Genomic DNA, 15,441 nt, shown 5'->3' with positions numbered 1-15,441 from the left:
TTTCTACCAATTTAAGCCAATCAAGACTGGTATTTGCTAGGGCAGCTGAAGCCAGCAATGGGAAAACAGTCCAGTGAGCACTAGTCTTGTGTTACTGACTCTATTAGCTGTTTTCCCTTCATGCCATTTCAGCTATAACTACATTTTAGTGTTAAATATTACTAATAACAATGTTATTCTTTTTACTTCTTTTTGGTATTAAAGATTAAATTTGGGTGTTTTGAGCATGCTATACATGTGCGGCTGGTACCACAGTACCAGCAGTTTATATTCTGAGACAGGATCTCAGTATGTAGTTCAGGCTAGTCTTGAACTTATAATCATCTTGTCTCAAACTCCCATTCCTTCCTGGGTGTTACAGGTATGCACCAGCATGCTGAGGTGTGCAAAGAAACTGTGAAAACCGCAGCTCCGTGCATTACTACCTATGAAACAGTTTCTTTGTACCTTAGCTAGCCTATATCCATCTTATCTCAAAGATAACCTGTGTAAACTGAAGATACAAGTTCCTCTTCCTGCCCCCGACAGACAGTCATGTGGTGGAACACAGTATATATTTCAGGGTCCAACTTAAAATACAAGATGCCAAAAACACAAGTTGTGCCAAAAGATCAGGGGTGAGTATTTTTGAACAAAACAACAACAACAACAACAAAAAAATCAGCTGCTTTTTGGTAGAATTCAAAGTATGATTGCTTAAAAGCAGAATAAAAACAGTCCTAATAAGCTCATTCTTTTTTTTTTCTTCTTCCATTTTTATTAAATTGGGAATTTCTTGCTTATATTTCAAATGTTACTCCCTTTCCCAGTTTCCAGTCCATCAGCCCCTTAGCGCCTCCCCTCCCCTTCAATATGGGTGATCCCCTCCCCATCCACTCCCCATTATTGTCCCCACCAACAATCCCCTACACTGGGGGTCCAGCCTTGGCAAGACCAAGGGCTTCCTCTTCCACTGGTGCTCTTACTAGGCTATTCATTGCTACCTATGAGGTTGGAGCCCAGGGTCAGTCCATGTATAGTATTTGGGTAGTGGCTTAGTCCCTGGAAGCTCTGGTTGGTTGGCATTGTTGTACATATGGGGTCTTGAGCCCCTTCAGCTCCTTCAGACCTTTCTCTAATTCCTCCAATGGGGGTCCCGTTCTCAATTCAGTGGTATGCTGCTGGCATTTGCCTCTGTATTTGACATGTTCTGTCTGTGTCTCTCTCTCTCTCTTGAAATCTATATCCGGTTCCTGCCAGCATAAACTTCTTTGCTTCATCCATCTTATCTAGTTTTGGTGGCTGTATATGTATGGGCCATATGTGGGGGCAGGCTCTGAATGGCTGTTCCTTCAGTCTCTGCTCCGAATTTTGTCTCCCTATCCCCTCCTATGGATATTTTTGTTCCTCTTTTAAGAAGGAGTGGGAGCATCTGCATTTTGGTCATCCTTCTTGAGCTTCCTGTGGTCTGTGTATTGCATCTTGGGTAATTTGAGCTTTTCGGCTAATATCCACTAACCAATGAGTGCATACCAAGTGTGTTTTTCTGTGATTGAGTTACCTCACTTGGATATTTTCTAGTTCATTCCATTTGCCTATGAATTTCATGAAGCCATTGTTTTTGATAGCTGAGTAGTACTCCATTGTGTAGATGTATCACAATTTTTTAATCCATTCTTCTGTTGAATGGCGTCTGGGTTCTTTTCAGCTTCTGGCTATTATAAATAAGGCTGCTATGAACACAGTGGAGCATGTGTGTTTGTTGTATGTTGGAGCATCTTTTGGGTATATGCCCAGGAGAGGTATAGCTGGGTCCTCAGGTAGTGCAATGTCCAATTTTCTGAGGAACCTCCAGACTGATTTCCACAATGGTTGTACCAGTTGCAATCCCACCAACAATGGAGGAGTGTTCCTTTTTCTCTACATCCTCACCAGCATCTACTGTTGTCTGAGTTTTTGATCTTAGCCATTCTGGCTGGTGTGAGGTGGAATCTCAAGGTTGTTTTGATTTGTATTTCCCTTATGACTAAAGATGTTGAACACTTCTTTAGGTGTTTCTCAGCCATTCAGCATTCCTCAGTTGTGAATTCTTTGTTTAGCTCTGAACCCCATTTTTTAATAGGGTTGTCTCCCTGCAGTCTAACTTCATGAATTCTTTGTATATTTTGAATATTAACCCTGTATCGGATGTAGGATTGGTAAAGATCTTTTCCCAATCTGTTGGTTGCTGTTTTGTCCTAATGACAGTGTCCTTTGCCTTACAGAAGGTTGTAGCTTTATGAGATCCCATTTATTGATTCTTGATCTTAGTGCATAAGCCATTGGTGTTCTGTTCAGGAAATTTTCTCTAGTGCCCACATGTTCGAGACTCTTCCCCACTTTTTCTTCTATTAGTTTGAGTGTGTCTGGTTTGATGTGGAGGTCCTTGATCCACTTGGACTTAAGCTTTGTACAGGGCAATAAGAATGGATTGATTTGGGGTTGGGGATTTAGCTCAGTGGTAGAGCGCTTGCCTAGGAAGCGCAAGGCCCTGGGTTCGGTCCCCAGCTCCGAAAAAAAAGAACCAAAAAAAAAAAAAAAAAAGAATGGATCGATTTACATTCTTCTACATGCTGACCTCCAGTTGAACCAGCACCATTTGTTGAAAATGCTATCCGTTTTCCATTGGATGGTTTTGGTTCATTTGTCAAAAATCAAGTGACCATAGGTGTGTGGGTTCATTTCTGGGTCTTCAATTCTATTCCACTGGTCTATCTGCCTGTCTCTGTACCAATACCATACAGTTTTAAATCACTAATGCTCTGTAATACTGCTTGAGGTCAGGGATGGTGATTCCCCCAGAAGTCCTTTTATTCTTGATGATAGTTTTAGCTAAACTGGGTTTTTTGTTATTCCAGATGAATTTGCAAATTGTTCTAACTCTCTGAAGAATTGGATTGGTATTTTGATGGGGATTGCATTGAATCTGTAGATCAAATTTGGTAAAGTGGCCATTTTTACTATATTAATCCTGCCAATCCATGAGCATGGGAGATCTTTCCATCTTCTGAGATCTTCTTCAATTTCTTTCTTCAGAGACTTGAAGTTCTTGTCATACAGATCTTTCACTTGTTTGATTAAAGTCACACCGAGATATTTTATATTATTTGGGACTATCATGAAGGGTATCATTTTCCTAATTTCTTTATCAGCCTGTTTTTCTTTTGTGTAGAGGAAGGCTACTGATTTGAGTTAATTTTCTATCCAGCCACTTTGCTGAATTTGTTTATCAGGCTTATTAGTTCTCTGGTGGAACTTTTTGTTTTTTCTTCTTTTTTTTTGGAGCTGGGGACCGAACCCAGGGCCTTGCAAGCGCTCTACCACTGAGCTAAATCCCCAACCCCTCTGGTGGAACTTTTGGGGTGACTTAAGTATACTATCATATCATCTGTGACTAGTGATATTTTGACTTCTTCCTTTCAATTTGTATCCCTTTGACGTCCTTTTGTTGTCTGATTGCTCTGGCTAGGACTTCGAGAACTATATTGAATAAGTAAAGAGAGAGTGGGCAGCCCTGTCTAGTCCCTGATATTAGTGGGATTGCTTCAAGTTTCTCTCCATTTAGTTTGATGTTAACTACTGGTTTGCTGTATATGGCTTTTACTATGTTTAGATATGGGCCTTGAATTTCTATTCTTTCCAGGACTTTTATCATGAAGGGTATTGAATTTTGTCAAATGCTTTCACAACATCTAATGAAATGACCATATGGTTCTTATCCTTGAGTTTGTTTATATAGTGGATTACCTTGATGGTTTTCTATATATTAAACCATCCCTGCATCCCTGGGATGAAGCCTACTTGATCATGATGGATGATCGGTTTGATGTGTTCTTGGATTCGGTTTACAAGAATTTTATTGAGTATTTTTGCATCGATATTCATAAAGGTAATTGGTCTGAAGTTCTCTTTCTTTGTTGGGTCTTTGTGTGGTTTAGGTATAAGAGTAATTGTGGCTTCATAGAAGGAATTCAGTTTCAATTTTGTGGAATAGTTTGGACAGTATTGGTATGAGGTCTTCTATGAAGGTCTGATAGAATTCTGCATTAAATACATCTGGTCCTGGTCTCTTTTCGGTTGGGAGACTTTTAATGACTGCTTCTATTTCTTTAGGAGTTATGGGGTTGTTTAAATGGTTTATCTGTTCCTGATTTAACTTTGATACCTGGTATTTGTCTAGAAAATTGTCCATTTCCCCCAGATTTTTTTAGTTTTGTTGAACATAGGCTTTTGTGGTAGGATCTGATGAGTGTTTGAATTTCCTCTGATCCTGGTATGTGTCACTTTCCTTTTTTTTTTTTTTTTTTTTTCCAGAGCTGGGGACTGAACCCAGGGCCTTGCGTTTACTAGGCAAGCGCTCTACCGCTGAGCTAAATCCCCAACCCCTTATGTGTCACTTTTCATTTCTGATTTTGTTAATTTGGATATACTCTCTGTGCCCTCTGGTTAGTATGGCTAAGGGTTTATTTATCTTGTTGATTTTCTCAAAGAACCAGCTTTTGGTTCTATTGATTCTTTGTATGGTCCTTTTTGTTTCTACTTGGTTGCTTTCAGCTCTGAGTTTGATTATTTCCTGCCTTCTACTCCTCCTGGGTATATCTGCTTCTTTTTGTTCTAGAGCTTTTAGGTGTGCCGTCAAGCTGCTGATATATGCTCTCTCCTGTTTCTTTCTGCAGGCACTCAGAGCTATGAGTTTTCCTCTTAGCACAGCTTTCATTGTGTCCCATAAGTTTGGGTATGTTGTACCTTCATTTTCATTAAGTTCTAATTAGTCTTTAATTTCTTTATTTCTTCCTTGACCATAAGTTATCACTGAGTAGAGCACTGTTCAACTTCCATGTATATGTGGATGTTCTTTCCTTATTGTTATTGAAGAGCAGCTTTAGTCTGTGGTGGTCTGATAGGATGCATGGTATTATTTCTATCTTTCCGTATCTGTTGAGGCCTGTTTTGTGCCTGTTTATATGGTCAATTTTGAAGAAGGTACCATGAGGTGGTGAGAAGGTATATCCTTTTGTTTTAGGATAGAATGTTCTATAAATGTCTGTTAAGTCCAATTGATTCATGACTTCTCTTAGTCTGTCTATATCTCTGTTTAATTTCTGTTTCTATGATCTGTCCATTGATGAGAGTCGAGTGTTGAAATCTCCTACTGTTACTGTGTGAGGTGCAATATGTGCTTTGAGCTTTAGTAAGGTTTCTCTTATGTGTGTAGGTGCCCTTGTATTTGGAGCACAGATATTTAGGACTGAGAGTTCATCTTGGTGGATTTTTCCTTTGATGACTATGAAGTGTGTTTCCTTATCTTTTTTGATGACTTTTGGTTGAAAGTCAATTTTATTTGATATTAGAATGGCTACTCCAGCTTGCTTCTTCAGACCATTTGATTGGAAAGTGGTTTTCCAGCCATTTACTCTGAGGTAGTCTGTCTTTGTCTTTGAGGTAGTGTTATGTTTCGTGTAGGCAGCAAAATGCTGGGTCCTCTTTATGTATCCAGCCTGTTAATCTGTGTCTTTTTATTGGGGAATTGAGTCAATTGATGTTGAGAGATATTAAGGAATAGTGATTGTTGCTTCCTGTTATCTTCGTATTTCACGGTGGGGTTATGTTTGTGTGCTTCTCTTTTGGTTTTGTTGCAAGATTACTTTCTTGCTTTTTCTAGGGTGTAGTTTACCTCCTTGTGTTGGGTTTTGCCATTTATTATCCTTTGTAGGACTGGATTTGTAGAAAGATATTATGTAAATTTGGTTTTGTCATGAAATATCTTGGTTTCGCCCTCAATGTTAATTGATAGTTTTGCTGGATATAGTAGCCTGGGCTGGCATTTGTGTTCTCTTAGGGTATGATATCTGTCCAGGATCTTCTGGCTTTCATAGTGTTTGGTGAGAAGTCTGGTGCATTTCTGATAAGTCTGCCTTTATATGTCACTTGACCTTTTTCCCTTACTGCTTTTAATATTCTTTCTTTGTTTTGTGCATTTGGTGTTTTGACTATTATGTGACAGGAGGAATTTCTCTTCTGGTCAAATCTATTTGGAGTTCTGTAGGCTTCTTGTTTGTTTATGGGTATCTCTTTCTTTAGGTTAGGGAAGCTTTTTTCTATGATTTTGTTGAAGATATTTACTGGTCCTTTGAGCTGGGAGTCTTCACTCTCTTCTATACCTATTATCCTTAGGTTTGATCTCATTGTATTCTGGATTTCCTGGATGTTTTGGGCCAGGAGCTTTTTCCATTATCTTTGACAGTTGAGTCAATGATTTCTATGGAATCTTCTGCCCCTGAGATTCTCTCTTCCATCTCTTGTATTCTGTTGATGAAGCTTCCATCTATGACTCCTGATCTCTTCCCTAGGTTTTCTATCTCCAGGGTTGTCTCCTTTTGTGCTTTCTTTATTGTTTCTATTTCCACTTTTAACTCCTCGATGGTTTTGTTCATTTCTTTCTCCTGTTGGTTGTTTTTTTCCAGTAGTTATTTAAGGGATTTTTGTGTTTCCTCTTTAAGTGCTTCTACTTGTTTACTTGTGTTGTCCTGTAATTCCTTAAGGGAGTTATTTATGACCTTCTTAAAGTTTTCCATCATCAGTATAAAATATGATTTTAAATCTAGATCTTGCTTTTCCTGTGTGTTTGGATATCCAGTGTTTGCTTTGGTAGGAGACCCGGGCTCTGATGATGCCAAGTAGTCTTGGTTTCTGTTGCTTGGGTTCCTGCGCTTGCCTCTTGCCATCAGGTTGTCTCTGGTGTTAGCCATTCTTGCTGTTTCTAATGGTGGCTTGACCTTCTTGTGGGCCTGTGTGCCAGCACTCCTGAAGACCTGTTTTCTTGTTTTCTTTCAGCCAGTTATGGGAACAGAGTGTTCTGTTCTCAGGTATGTATTCATTGCTGGCAGCTGACTTTCAGCTCTCTGTGACGGAAGCAACCAGAAGGGTCCTGCTCCTACTGCTCCTAGGTCCCTGTGTGCAGGGGCCACAGATGGTGCTAGGCATTTTCCTCTTGAGTCAGGAAGGTGAGTAGAGAGTAGTCTCCTCTTGGTTCTTGGGGGTGTCTGCCCCTCTGAGGGTCTAGCTCTCCCCCCCCCCCACAGGATTTGGGTACAGGGAGCTGTTTGACAAGTTCAGTTCACATCTGGGTGCAGATCTGGATTACTGGGCTCCTGCAGCTGACTGCTCCTATATTCCCATTTCCAGAGGCACTATGAAGTTTCCTCTTGGGCCAGGGATGTGGGCAAAGGTAGGCAGAAGTGGCAGTCTGTCCTGCCCTGCAGTCACAGGATTGCCCGCACTTCTGGGTGAGCAGCTCTCTCTCTCCCACAGGATTAGCGAGCTGTGGGCCAGGATCAGAGAGGTTTGGGCTACCTAATAAGCTCATTTTGATGTCCAATAATGGTCACCAGTCCTCAACTTGGCCTCTCTATAGCAAGAATATAATTTTAAATTCCAATCCCCTTATATACTATATATAAACAAACTAACAAACACACTAGTAAATCCCTTACCAAATCAATAACCATGGTGTCTTCAAATTCTTCATTCATGTCTTCTAACTGGCTCCGTGATGACATCATCACATCTTCAAAGATGGGCTCAGCATCTTCCTCCATTAGACCCCGACTGGTAATAAAGGTATTTAGAAAGTTGTTGAGACTTGCCCAGCTTGGGAGTACCAGGTCTTTCTTAGATAGTACACGTTCTAATTATGACCTATAGATTATTTAAGTTATAGAGAACTCAAAGAAAATTAAGATTATGCCCAAGAAAAGGATTATTTCTTTGGTTCACTAGAATTTTCACTTCAACTTATAAGAAGTAGAATTAATTTATAAGAAAAAATATATAAACAGTGAAATATTTAGCTATGTATCAGTTCTTTCCAAATTTTGTTCAATCATATCTGAATTTTACAAATAAGGAACCCAAGAGAAAAATGTCTAAAGCTTGGCTGTGTCTATGAACCTGGAGAGTGCCAGCACTAGGATTTGAATGCAGGAAGCTTCAAGAGCCCATGTCCTCTGCAGTCGCCTGTGCTGAGGGGCACATCCTGAACTCCTTTTATTTAGCTACTAAGAAGCAGAGACGTCTAAGCGGTCAGCACCATGCAGCAGCTGTTCCTTGTGATGTTCAGTTGACACTTACACAGCATGCCTTACTCCAGCTCTCACTTTCATGTAGTTCATTCCTGTTCTGTCCTTCCGATTCAAGTCTTCTAACTTCGGCTGGCCTAACCAAGAGATCTGCATCTGGGGACTAGAGAGAATACTATTATTTATTTTGTGCAACAGATAATGTATACACAGAATTAGCCTCATGCTACTGAAACCATGGTTTCAAGCTAAATCTTCATGTAAGGGACTTAAATTTATCCCATTGTTTTGTAAATAACAAAGTTAATTGCCTCCAAATATCACTAAGTCTACACAAGGCTAGGGTGCTATTAATCCTTTACACTATGTATTCATTTTATGCCTCAATCTCTGGCAAATAAGAGCATTTCCAGACTTGTGATTCAATGCCATTCACGTATACACAGCTAGGCAGCAAGGCCCCGAAGAACACAGTGATGCTTGGCTCCAGCACTGAAAAGGGTGGAACTCAGAAATCCTACAGCACAATTTCTTAGTGCTATGAAGTCCAATCTTCACCTGTATCCTCCATTTAAAAGAAGATGGAAATAGTATACATATGCCCCTCTTCCCATTTTATAGGTGGTACATTTTAGTGGTTCTGTGGATAAAAATTTGTCCCATAAAATTCTAAGTAGCTGTTTTTGTATCCTTTGGGAGTCACCATGTTGATACGACCGATAAACACAGGGCAGAGAACAGAAAACCATCCATGGCCAATTGGACTGATAAATGGTAGTTGGGACAGCAAGGCAGGTTGTTTAAGGAAGAAGAACTAACCCTGAAGGACGTACAGTAGGCATACTTATCTATGCAAGAGGCTGGACACAGGCAAAACTCTTGATGCCTACTAGCACTGAGAAACGGTTACACAGCGTCTGACAGATTACCCCTCTGGTTCTAAAGAGCCTTTGGGGGTAAAGCTGCCTTATAGCTTTACTCAGGTCTGAAATACTTTAAAACTGCTTCTACTTTCAACATATTGATTTACTTAGGTCAGTGAAACTCACATCATTATCCCAAATATATACAGAAATACGTGTAAAGAACTCAGAACTTTCAAACTGAGTGCAAAAATAACACAAAATTAGGGTTTTTTTTCTTTTGAAGCAAAGTCTCATGTAGCCCAAGCTGGTCTCAAATTCACTGTATACCTCAGGTTAGCTCTGAGCTCCTGCCTCTACCTGCCAAATACTGGAACTACAGGTTTGTTGCCACCATGCCTAGCTTAAAAATGAAAATCATTAAATGGATAGTAAAGGTGATATAATCAATTTGAGGATCCACTACAGACAGCCTAGCGAAGCTCTCACAGGTTCTTGTCAAAGAGAGAGAAAGCATTTTTTTCCAAGTTCCTGAGAAACATTTACCCAATAAATATGCAAAATAGGTACACTTAGACACACTGTTTATTCAAAGGCCTGTGAACTTGTTCCTTTAAGGAAAATATAATTATCAAAGAATTAAGAGCAAAAAGATACTTTGTAGTAATATATGGGACTGGGCAAGGAGTTGGTATCACTCCTAGCATATACACATATGTCATTTATCATAAACACTGATAGTTAATATTTTTCATTTTTTCCAAAGCCCTCCTAGGCTTAAAATTCATTTTATTTTAACACATTCCTACATTCTCTATAGGTGGAGAAATGACCAATGGATATTGAAAGATAAGAAAATTGAGGCTATTTCAATATGAAGCTTGCTCCACTAGATCGAGAAAAGTCTGAGTTTGAGGAAAGAATGTCCGCAGTGGTTTTTGCAGACGTTTATCTATTTACTCTCCATCGTGCCTTCATTCCTGGAAGACCTCACCACCACCAACATGCTTAGCTTTTCTTAGTTTCGCTTTGAGGTTTTATGCCAAGAAAATGAAACTTTTAGTACTTACTTGTGTAAAAAGTCTGGTTCAGAACCATGCTCAGACTCAGGCTCCTGAATCTGCTCTCCCATGGGACGGCTGTTCTCTCTAAGTACAGTGGAGGTGAGCTGTGGGGTTGGCAAGGGTCCAGGAGTCTGAATCATTGTGTCAGTCCTATTTAGCCATGTGTTATCCAGACTTTCATCTGCAAAATTTCAGTTAAAGTCTCAAACTATCAGACATTGAACAAACTTTGGTGGCAGTTATAATAGATTTGAAAAGCACAATTCTACAGTTAGACTACCTAGTTATAGACTACCTAGTTATTTATTTCGTTTTACTATTTTGTTTTTTAAATAGTCTCCTCTAGCCCAGGCTGGTCTCAAATTCACCATCAAACAAGGTCCTTGAACCCCCGACCTTCCTGTATCTACCACCTTGCAAGTACTGGGAATATAGGCATGTCCTAACATGCCTGTCTTACATTCAATTTTTGTGGCATTTTCTTTTTTCTTTTTGAAAAAGGTCATGTAGCTTATGCTGGCCTTGAATTCCTGATCTTTCTTCCTGCCTTAGCTTCCAACATGCTGGAATTACAGGTATGAGGTATGCCAAATGCCCGGCTAGAGCAAACCCAGTTCCATAACTCCCTTGTTTGGCTCTGTATCATATTAATGACATCTTATAGAGTTCAGTTTTCTATACCTAAAATGAGGATATTAGTACTTGGCCTCTTAAACCACAGGGATTGAATGAGGTTATTACCTCATCATAGTTATCAAACACCACACTACCTCCTGTCTCCCTTATCTTTGAGGATTTATATGCCCTACAAGAGTAAGGTTAAAGCCCTCAGCAACCTTCCTGTGCCTTTTGACCTACTGCCTGAGCCCACAAGGTGTCCCAGGTAGTAGATCTTAAGACTGGCTGGCTTTTACAGAAAAATCAGCAAATGCTGCCAATACAAGTGTAGACTCATGACAAGAGAAGCTGTGTTTTTTTTTTTTTTTTTGGGGGGGGGGGTGGTTGTATGTGTGGCGATAGAGAAGCTCAGCATTTATATGCCATAAAGTCCCTCTCGGGAGCCTGGTTGCTTTATCCAGCTTTTAATTCTATTCCTTTTAAGGAAATAATAATCATTTTTATTACCTAGAACTTAAGTATATACTATCCTGTACTAGCAAGTGATGTGTCATGTTTCCCTCCTTCTGAGGCTACTTTTGTAAAGACTGGAGCAGAAAACACTATTTGCCTACCTAAGCCATACTGATAAAACAATGCAGAGTGTATTAGTTTACTTCTGAATTTAATAAATGATTCAGAAATATCTTAATCAAAAGTATTGTGAGTCTCAAGAGATGTGCCTGCTAGGTTCATTTACCAAACACTTCTATCTCCCAGTGTTTCTTAGGTTTTTATATTCTGTCAGATACACATACACATTCTGGACTGGCCCTAAAAATACCAATTTACTACTTGGTTCAGGCCATTCTACTGATGCCCACTTCTGAATATCTTAAATACATGCTTAACCATTCACTTACACTTTTTTATTGGGTATTTACTCTAAGCTTTTGTTTTCTAGTACGCAACATTTTTATGGTCAAAAGACTGGCATAATGTAGTTGTTAAGCCTGTAAAGATCGTGTTAGCCATGTTAGCTCTCTATTTCATGTCCTCTTCAAATGTGGTTCCTTCTTATATCTGATCACTCTGGAGCCTCCTGTTGTTTGGCTCAGAGAACTGACCAAGCTGAACTGAAACTGCCTGTCCCTTTCCTTGTCTCCTTGGTGTCAATGTGTTCTTTTTTTTTTTTTTTTTTAATTAATTAATTCTTAGCTGTAGCACTTAGCCCAGTGTTTCTGGAGGGCCCAGTGGAGACTTAATTACCTTAGAAGCTTGCTCTCCCTGAATCCATCTTCTAACCTTTTAAAGATTTTCAGTGAAAACAGTTCTTAAAACATCTTCAACTCCAACAAGTGAAACTGCCATTGAAGGGCTTTGGCTACACTACCTATCCTGATAATATCACACAAACCCACAGCCAAGTTTTCTTTTCTAATTTACCAGTTACCAAAGTGGTTACCTAGTATACATATATGTCCTAGAGTCTTAAAAATGCTAGCCTTGACAGTTTATCAGTGAATTATATATGGTAATTTAAATTCTCTAAGGTTTACTTTTTTCTTTGTCAAATCTGCATAACAGCATGGAACTAAACTGATTAATGTAAAATTTACAAGTGATAAAATGCATGAAAAACGGGCTGGAGAAGATGGCTCAGTAGTTGGGAACACTGGCTACTATTCCAGAGGTCATGGGCTCCATTCCCAGCACACATGGCAGCTCACAACTGTCTGTAACTCCAGTTTCAAGGGGGTTTGACAACTGCAAATATATATATATATATATATGACTAGAAGTATCAAAGCTGAAATATGAAAGGACATCTCAAAGATGAGACTTTGCTAAATTTTTTTTTTTGATCCGACTTTGCTAAATTTTAACATTAGCAATGTTATTTAGTCTGACTAGTACTAAAGGAGCATGACTGTGGGATTTTGGGAACATCCTGAAAATAGTGGCTAGCATTTACTGGATGCTACTTATAGGCCAAGTACTGTGCCCAGTGACATGTGTACTGTGTTTTATCAGGAGTATCTCAGTTAGTATTCATGGTAACTGATGCTGGATACGCTATATACTCTGGTCTCTTTCACTTGATTAGTTAATAAAACTCAGAGAGGGCTAAACTTACATGTTCGAATGTCACATGGCTGACAATGGGAAAGCCAGGTTTGAAATAGGAAACTAACTTTGCTTTTCGTCACTAGTCAGTATCTTCTCCAATAAGGAAAGGCACATTGGTTTTAAGTTATAATTAAGTGTGCCACAGAATCAGCTCACCTCTGGTGAGTTACTTTTCCTTAGGCAGCAGAGGTGCAGTGCTGAGGAAGTTGTGAGAACTAATCAGGAGGAGGAGCATGGGGAAGGCAAAGGCCGTCTGAGAAATAAAGCATGTTTACTCTGAAGCAGCCCTTGCTAAGCTTCTGAGAAATATTTTAACAGTGCAATTTTAGTCTTTTTTCTTTTTAAATGTTGATCAGATTTTCATGGTAATTCAAATTCCTATTCCCTACTGTCTAGAAAGCTGTATTATAAATCAGATTTGGCCACCACTGTCTTGGGGCATAAAAATAAATTTCACAACCAATGACAGAATTGTAAATGTAATTTAGAGTGTATAACTTATTGCAGAGGTATACTCTCAGATTACCAATAATCCTCTACTAGTAAGATAAACTGGGGCAGGGGAGAGGAATCTAACTTATGTAGCTCAGGCTGGCCTCAAACTTGTTAAGTAGCTGAAGATGGCCCTGAACTCTAGATCCTCCCAAGTGCTGGGACTGCAAGCATATACCACCACACCCAGCTTAAGATGAATTGTATTTTATTTTTGTTTTCTAAACTTTTCATATTTTAAAATAAATAATGACTCTTATTTTAAAATTGAACGAGTTAGGGTCACAAAGTTAGAGATCTTTATAACTGCTTCATCTTTTTTTCTGTGTCTTCTGTATTCTGTTTCATTAAGTTTCTTTTCTGCCTTACTCTGTATACAACCTTTGTCCTTGGATATTCAGTTGGTAGCAAATATGTAATGACATCATGTCGTACAGCATCTTGTTTCAATAAATCACTTGCTATGTTATCTGTGTAAGGCAGGCGCACTGGAGGACTTACCTTCTGCTCGTTTTCTGTGCAGTGGGGGTCTTCCTTTCTTACTGCGCACTGAGGAAGTTTTACTGCTGCTACTTCCACTGTTCACAGACATTCTGTCGTCTTCACCCCCAGTGACTAACGAATTTCTATACGAGATGAGTGGAAGCCATACATCCTCCCTCCTTTCCATCATCTGCTCAGTGAGGAATTTTTCAAGATAGGAATGGCTGCGAACACACAGATAGCAGCAGTGACTTTAAGTATCAATTACAGCTCTGCTTCACATCCCTCCGGTCCTTTCAAAAGGGGAGGATGTGTTAATAAGGGTGCATGTGTGAGTGTGTATGTTTATCTGCTTTAAATATTAATTTATGTGTATATATGTATACACACACACACACACACACACACACACACACACACACACACCATACAAAAACACAGTAAGTTTGCCTCAAAAAGATTGTGAGTTTTTTTAAAAATATTCAAAATGAGGTCAGAATTGCAAGAAAGCAAGAGTGAAGAATTTGGCATATCCTTTTCCTAGTATAACAGCCTTTCAACTGGGAAAAATTTTAAGACAATAAATAATTTAACATCTATAAATTGTCCTAAGGGGATATAGCAAACAGAGAACTATTTATCCAAGGAAGTCTAAAGTCTTTGAGTCACGCGTTTTCTTTCCTCTGCTTTCATCTACTAGTATGGTTTTGTTTTGTGGAAACTATTCTAGGACAGACAAAGATGGCTCCTGAACCCTGGGTTTAGAGGTAGGCCTGTGAGTGTAGAGACGTAAGACCTTTCATGTCCTCACTTTCAGTGTTACTTACTTTTGGCTCACTCTCCTGCAGCCCTTTGAAAGGAGGTATATGCTAGGAAGGGCGCTTCTCTCTGCTTAGTCTGGTCATGCAGCAGCTGCACTGGACCAATCTAATGTTCAGCAGATTTTCACACCAGACGTACAACCAGAGAAGTCGACATGCTCAAGTCAAGTCATAAAAACAACACAAATGGCTAGGACAGTGTGCTTCCTATCAAACCCACTAATTTTATGGAAGTATTCACTAAGGAGAACTCCCAGGACATGGGAGTTTACCAAAGAATTCAAGAAACCAAAGGAGTTAAGACTTAACAAAGAAGACTCCATTAAACTCGAAGATAACAAACATCTGATTGTGGCCCAAGAAAATAGAAGTGATGATTATTCAGAATTTGAAAACCAAATTTAATAAAGAGATAAAAAACGAAGCAAACACAAACTAAAATGAGGATGGAATTGAAAATTCAACATTGCAGAAAAAGGCAGACCGTAAGAATGTGAAAGTAAAGCAGAGACTCTGGACTACATAATATGAAAATTAAAAAAAATAGGAAAGAAACATGTTGGAAAACACCATCAAAAGACCCAAATCTTTGTTTTTGTTTTTTTTTTTTTTTTTCGGAGCTGGGGACCGAACCCAGGACCTTGTGCTTGCTAGGCAAGCGCTCTACCGCTGAGCTAAATCCCCAACCCCCGACCCAAATCTTTGAATTATAGGGATAGATGAGGGCATAGAATCCCAGGACAGTGGCACAGACCATATCTTTAACAAGATCATAGAATAAAACTCCAAACTAAAGAAAGACATATCTTATAGTAAACACAAAAACATATGCAGAAACCCAATTAGATAAGACAATAAAAATAAGGCTTATCATAGTTAAAACATTAAATATACA

The 15,441-nt window shown here is 39.2% G+C and overlaps 1 protein-coding gene across 6 annotated transcripts in view; it reads right to left on the bottom strand.

Moving 5' to 3' along the window:
* Positions 1-15,441, bottom strand: part of Stag1 (STAG1 cohesin complex component) — a 383,606-nt gene that overhangs the window by 3,222 nt on the left and 364,943 nt on the right. For 5 of the 6 annotated variants that reach the window (XM_087562318.1, XM_087562317.1, NM_001433817.1 and 2 more), the window contains 4 exons: positions 13,744-13,949; positions 10,030-10,204; positions 8,149-8,259; positions 7,512-7,626 (listed from right to left, as the gene is read on the bottom strand). In XM_087562318.1, coding sequence (XP_087418444.1) covers positions 7,512-7,626; positions 8,149-8,259; positions 10,030-10,204; positions 13,744-13,949 — 607 coding nt within the window. The remainder of the gene's footprint in view (positions 1-7,511; positions 7,627-8,148; positions 8,260-10,029; positions 10,205-13,743; positions 13,950-15,441) is intronic. The other variant, NM_001433818.1, reaches the window with a different exon arrangement.

The sequence above is a fragment of the Rattus norvegicus genome, chromosome 8 (assembly GCF_021556685.1).
Source record: "Rattus norvegicus strain SHRSP/BbbUtx chromosome 8, alternate assembly SHRSP_T2T, whole genome shotgun sequence".
NCBI lineage: Eukaryota > Metazoa > Chordata > Mammalia > Rodentia > Muridae > Rattus > Rattus norvegicus.
Note: the sequence above shows the minus strand (reverse complement) of the source record. Positions and strands in the feature narration are given on the sequence as shown.